Source organism: Acinonyx jubatus, chromosome B3, assembly GCF_027475565.1.
Source record: "Acinonyx jubatus isolate Ajub_Pintada_27869175 chromosome B3, VMU_Ajub_asm_v1.0, whole genome shotgun sequence".
NCBI classification, from domain to species: domain Eukaryota; kingdom Metazoa; phylum Chordata; class Mammalia; order Carnivora; family Felidae; genus Acinonyx; species Acinonyx jubatus.
The window spans coordinates 20,975,005-20,981,817 of record NC_069386.1 but is presented as its reverse complement, the minus strand read 5'-3'; the positions used below and the strand labels follow the sequence as shown (position 1 = coordinate 20,981,817).

Sequence of the window (6,813 nt, the reverse complement as noted above, 5' to 3'; positions counted from 1 at the left end):
TCACCACGCCCCCCCCCCCCATCATCGTATGCCCCGCCCCCGGTCGGGTTGCCCTGCCCCTCGCCCGAGCTCCTCTCCCACTCTGACGCACCTCGGGAAAGAGTGGGTCGCTTCTCAAGATGGCGAGCCTACTGAAGGCGGTGGCGGCTGTTTCGGGCGCAGTAGGTGAATACCCTGTGCGGCCGGGGTTTGCCGGGGGGTGGGGCGCGCGGGACGCGAGGCCGGGGGCTGGAGGAGGCGGCGGGTGCCCAGAGCAGCCACATCCTCTGCACTCTGTCTCCCCCCCCCCCCCCCCCCAGGAGGCGCGTTCCGTGGTCACTGTCTGCACCTGTAGGCAGGAGGTATATCCAAGGAACGTCTCCGGTTAGCGTGGGGTTTCCATATAGTATTTGATTCTCACCGCCACCCTGGGAAGTGTGTGCAGTTGACGTTGCCCCTCTTTATAGGTGGCTCCCAAAGAGGCGAGGGAACCTGCTCAAGGGGACTGACAGCAAGGCCGGGACAGAAGTAGATGAAGTGAATGCCATAGGGACAGTGAGTTTTAGCTTTACAGTGCACCATAAGAGATTGGGGAGAAACTAGAAAGAAGGGCAAGTAGTTTTAAAAAACGTAAACTGAACTCCCAAGTACTTCCAGTATCCTGCTGGGAACACTTGGAGGTCAGTTGTGTAAATACCAAAGGAGTGTTTTTCCTTTCGTGAAGTAATATATTTACTATCTTGTATGTAAACAGGAAAGATAAAGGCAGACGGATCTGGAAGGTTGCTTGAGTCCTCTACACCTCCATTAAAAAAAAAAAAAGCTGGATAGAATCAGTAATGACAGATACTCAAGTTTTCTGACTCCCAGGCCACCCACTTTCTTCTCTTTCTCTCTTTTTCTTTTTTCTCCTTCATCAGAGGGCCACTATTTCCCTTAATCTGAAATTCCCTGTTAGGAAGAGTGCCAAGTGGTAATGTTTCAGAGTTACTCCTGGACATTTGTCCTGAAGCCTTCAGCTTAGCAACCTTCAAAAAGTGTTCAAGGGGACGAATCTTTAATAATGTTAGGCCTCTCTGCTAGATAGTTCTCTCTGTGTCTAAACTTACAGTTCTAGTCTTCCTTTGAAGTCCCGTCTCAAACCGAAGCAGTTCTTTATCGATCACTGTAGTCTTTCTTACCAGTCGCAACGTTTCATTTGCATTTATCATGGCAAGTCACCAGGGCTAAGTGACGAGCCACATACAAAGAAGTGCACCTTAATAGTTTAATTGTCTCAGCACTTAGCAGTTTAAAGAGGTGATGTGTATACATGAAAAAATATTGTAACAGGCTGAGCACACCTTGTTGAAATGAATCTAATTAATAGGTGATTCTGAGGTTCTTACAATAACACACCTTCCTAGCCTGCCCTTCCTCTCCTTGGTAAAATACAAACAGTATCTTAGCTCACACACAATTGCAAGTAACCCTTTGCAAAAAAAAACTCGTAAGACAAAGAGTCATCTCTCATTATCTCTGAGAAAGCCATCTGGGGGCACCTGGGTGGCTGGATCAGTTGTTTGGGTGTCATAGTCTTGATTTCAGCTGAGGTCATGATCCAGGCTTGTGAGATCCAGCTCCCACACCCTGGACTGTGTCATGGTCTAGAGGGTTGTGTACTGCACTGTCATCCCCTCTGCACGCCCTGCACACTCTCAAGGCTTTCTGCCCCTGCCAGTGCCTAATTCCCACTGCACACCATCAGTTGCCAATCGCCTGCTCCCTGCCTGCACTCTGGAGGGTAACAACCCTCAACCAGCTCTGGCCTGCCTAAACCCACCAACTTCTCTGCTATTTGCTGGCTGAATCATACCTTCTCCCATAAAGTCTGAACCCCTTCCAAGATTGTCCCTCAAGTATTCCTGCTCAGCTCTAAGGTAACACACAGAGTTTCCTTATATCTCACAGTTGCTATTTTATCATAGTTAATCATCCCTTTTACCAGATACTCCTTGTTTAACAATGTGTCATTTCTACCTCTTGATTAGACCTAGACTATGACAGAATTGGTCTTGGGAGTGGTCCTAGGAGGTAGACCCCTAAAGACCAGATTTGGGGATTGGTTTGGTCATGCTCTTAACCTTGAGTGCAGTGCTCAACTTGCCAAAGGTGGGTGGTAGGATGCCAGTAACCCATGGAATACAGTTGCATCACAATTAATCAAGGTATGAACTGTGGTTGACAGATGAAGTGGCAACAGAAACATGTAATTTGTGAACCCAAGTAGCTGCCATGCTTGACTCTTACGGCAGTAGTGACAACTGTAAGGCTTGTGATGTGGCCTGGATCCTTCTGAGTGCACTTGAGTGCTTACAGGCAGGAAATGACAAACTGATGGGGCGCCTGGGTGGCTCAGTCAATTAAGTGTCCGACTTCAGTTCAGGTCATGATATGGTTTGTGAGTTCGAGCCCCACATTAGGCCCTGTGCTGACAGCTCAGAGCCTGGAGCCTGCTTTAGATTCTGTGTTTTCCTCTCTCTGTGCCTCCCCTACTCATACTTTGTCTCTCTTTCTCTCAAAAGTAAAGAAACATTAAAAAAATTTTTTTTAAAAAGAGGAAGGGAATGTAACTTCCAAGTCATACATTTATTGCAAGAACTGAGTACTAATATACATTTAAAAAAAAAAATTATATAGACATCTTGTCATAGAGAAAAGAAAAATGAAAACAGTGTTCTGCAAAGGCTGGCTTTGATTTATCCTCCTATTTCAGATGCTTCCACCGTAAATAACCCCACTTTTTCATTTATCATAGTTAAATATACATAACAAAATTTGCCATTTTAACCATATTTAGGTGTACAGTTCAGTGACATTAAATACAGTTGACCCTTGAACAACACAGGTTTGAACTGCATGGTCCAATTACACTCACAATTTTACAATATAGTACTGTAAGTATATTTTCTCTCTCTTGGTTTTCTTAATAACATTTTCTTTTTTTCTAGCTTACTTTATTGTAAGAATATATAGTATATACATTACATACAATGTACAAAACGTGTTAATCAACTGTTTATGTTATCAGTAAGACTTCCAGTCAACAGTTATGTTTTGGGGTAGTCGAAAGTTACATGTGGATTTTCAACTGTGTTGGGGGTTGGCACTTTTAACCCCCCCCCATTTTGTTCAAGAGTCAACTGTATTTCTGTATTGTGCAACCATCACCACTATCCATCTCCAGAACTTTTTCATCATCCCAAACTGAACCTCTATACCCATTCAACAATAACTCCCCCATTATCCTCTTCCCCTAGCCCTGGCAACCACTGTAAAAAACTTTCTGTCTATGAATTTGACTACTCCAGATGCTGTATATACAATATTATACCTTTGCATATCTTGTTTGAGGAAACATAACACATTTAGAAAGCCAGTCATCAGAAGTGCCTTCAAGATGGTTGGTAAGAAGACCATATATTTTGAGCATTCAACAAGTGGATTTCACAGCATCATATAATATTTTTGAATTATACAATATTCATCCTTTTGTGACTGGCTTATTTCACTTAGCGTGTTTTTAAAGCATGACACTTATGTGTCAGAACTTCATTCCTTTTTAAGGTTGACAAATATTCCATTGTAAGTGTACACCACATTTTATAATTTTCATCTGTCAGTGGACATGGGTTATTTCCACATTCTGGCCATTGTGAATAATACATGTATGAACATGGATATATAAATATCTCTTCAAAAGCCGGTTTTCAGTAGTGGGATTGCTGGATCATGTGGTAATTTTATGTTATGACTCCATCTTTAAGGAACATAATACTTCACAGAAAAATAGGAGAAGCTCAGAAAAATGAATGCCGTCAAGCACACACAGTAAATTCCAGTTTGGCTTGCAAAGGATTGGCTTCGTGAAAAGGTTAGTTTTAAAAATGGAAGTTGAACCAATTAGGAGACAACAGTGGGCAAGTTATAGGACTGTGAGAAGACATTTACTTTTATTATGGAGTCATGTGTAAGTGGGGTAACAGAAACATGGTCTGTTTGCTGACTGTGATGAATAAAAAGTTATTCCTGACCATAGTTTTATTTATTTATTTATTTATTAAAAAAAATTTTTTTTTCAACGTTTATTTATTTTTGGGACAGAGAGAGACAGAGCATGAACGGGGGAGGGGCAGAGAGAGAGGGAGACACAGAATCGGAAACAGGCTCCAGGCTCTGAGCCATCAGCCCAGAGCCTGACGCGGGGCTCGAACTCATGGACCGCGGGATCGTGACCTGGCTGAAGTCGGACGCTTAACCGACTGCGCCACCCAGGCGCCCCTGACCATAGTTTTAAATAGGTCGAAAATATTATATGATGCTGTGAAATCCACTTGTTGAATGCTCAAAATATGTGGTCTTCTTACCAACCATCTTGAAGGCACTTCTGATGATTGGCTTTCTAAATGTGTTACATTTCCTTGAACAAGATATGCAAAGGTTCAGACTTAACAACTTATTACATGTTCTAAATTAGATTATGTAAAGTTTGTACAACTTTGAAAATATGTAAGAAGACATTGAATTGTACACTTCAAATGGGTGATCCTTATAGTGTATAAATTATATCTCAATAAGATGTTAGCAAGACCTTATTACAAGTGATTGTCACAATTCTGTGAAACTTTATGTACAAATTTAACATACAGTGTCTTTAAACAGTAAGAACCATTAATGCATTTGAGTATAGACAAACTAAACCTTTACTTATTTGGAGCCAATGTTTGGAAAGCCTGGTGTCTGAAATAAATGGATGGAAGGAAATGCAATGTTATTTTTAAGTCACGGCACTAACAGTATTTAGCAAGAGCCAGTATTGAGGGACAGATAGGAATCAGAGTTAACACACACACCAGATTTGGTAACATATCTATTGCATATCTGATTTCCTGATATGTGGGCGTCATTTGTTTTATAAATCTGTAGATACTCATCTTTGCAATCCTATTGGATTTTAACGCTCCTGTTTTTAAATATCTGATGTATTTATTCATATATTTGTACATTGTAGTTTATTGTGAAACTATGTAGAATAGTCACACATTACACATTATAGAGTTCAAAGTAATGCAGTTGTACCTTTCTGAGATGGAAGACAGAGAAACGTAAAGCTACACTTGTAAATTCCAACCAGTCAGAGGTCAACCTTAAATAAAAATATCTTTTAAAAGTTGCCAAGGACTTGGGGTACCTGGGTGGCTTAATCAGTTAAGCGTCCAACTTCAGCTCAGGTCTTAATCTTGTAGTTCATGAGTTCGAGCCCTGTGTCAGGCTCTGTGCTGACAGCTCGGAGCCTGGAGCCTGCTTCAGAGTCTCTCTCTCTCTCTCTCTCTCTCTCTCTCTCTCTCTCTCTCTCTCCCCCCTCTCTCTCTTTCTCTGTCCCTCCCCTGCTTGTTCTCTGTCTCTCTCAAAAATAAACAATAAATATTTTTTTAAAAGGAAACCTTTTAAAATAAAATAAAAGTTGCCAAAGGCAAAGGAGAAAGTATAACTTTTTAAAGGTTCACAGACTTTTCAGAAATCATTTTTTATTAAATGTCTACAAGGATCTATATCACGGTACCCCTTTATTCCATGTTTCCTGCTCCAGTTTGCTTGTTCTGCAAGATTTCACATTTTGCCCATAGCATCATCCTGTTGTTGTTGTTTTAAGGTAATTCACATAACACAAAATTCTTGAATGTACAATTTAGCAGCATTTATTACATTTATCATGTTGTGCAACCTTCACCTTTATTTATTCCAAGACATTTTCCCCACCCCAAAAGGAAATCTCATGCCAGTTCAGCCAATCCCCATTCCCTTCTTCCTCTAGCCCTTGACAACCACTATCCTGCTTCTTGTCTCTGTGGACTTCCCCATTCTGGATATTTTATATAAATGGAGTCATACAGTATATGACCTTTTATGTCTGACTCTGTCATTTCACATAATGTTTTCAGGGTTCGTCCATGTTGTATCATTGCTTCATATCCATTGTATGGATAATATTTCATTGTACGGCTATGAATCATCTCCCATTGCTTGGCTATTGGGGAATAGTGCTGTTGTGAACATTTGTGTCCAAGTTTCTGTTTAAGTCATGTTTTCAATTATTTTAGGTACCTAGGAGTGGAATTTCTGAGTCATATACTAATTGTATATTTAACTTTTTGAGTTTTTCAAACTGTTCCATGGCAGCTCTGTCATTTTACATTCTTACCAGCAATGTAAAAAGCAGATTCCAATTTCTCCATATCCTCATCAACAGGTTTTGTTGTGGGTATGAAATGGTATCCTGTTGTGTTTTTGATTTGCTTTTCCCTAATGGCTATGATATTGAGGATCTTATGTGCTTTTTTGGCTATTTTTATGTTTTTAACCCTTCATTTTTAAAAAATTTATTTAAGTAATCTCTATGCCAATGTGGCATAGAATTATTGAATTCTTACCAGCATCCCTGTGTTTATTTTTACTCTATTCCTAAGGCTCAAATAAAACCAATATAGTGATATTTCTTTTTTCAAACTAGTTTACATTTCTAGAGATAAGATAAGCCTGTAGAGCCACAAAGTCTTGACTTTTACATTATATAAAGATGTTATTATCTATTTTTCCTAACATAGAGTGAAGATTCATTTTATGTTCTGTTAAAAAGAAACAGAACCAGTCATTCCAATAAACTTTTTCCTTTTCTCCCATTTCCAAATGGTAAGGTGGTTATGGAGAAAGACAGGCTATACTGAGGCTTCTAATGACATGACTTGCTTGGACTTCCTTTTCAGTGCCAGAGGTTTAGAAATGTCCCCCAAAAAA

General features: G+C 40.2%; 1 protein-coding gene across 1 annotated transcript in view; it reads left to right on the top strand.

Moving 5' to 3' along the window:
- The first annotated feature begins 25 nt into the window (after positions 1-25).
- MCEE (methylmalonyl-CoA epimerase) overlaps positions 26-6,813 on the top strand; it is a 28,724-nt gene continuing 21,936 nt past the window's right edge. Inside the window, exon 1 of the mRNA XM_053223652.1 lies at positions 26-165. Within this exon, the coding sequence (XP_053079627.1) occupies positions 120-165 (46 nt within the window). The 5' untranslated portion in view covers positions 26-119. The remainder of the gene's footprint in view (positions 166-6,813) is intronic.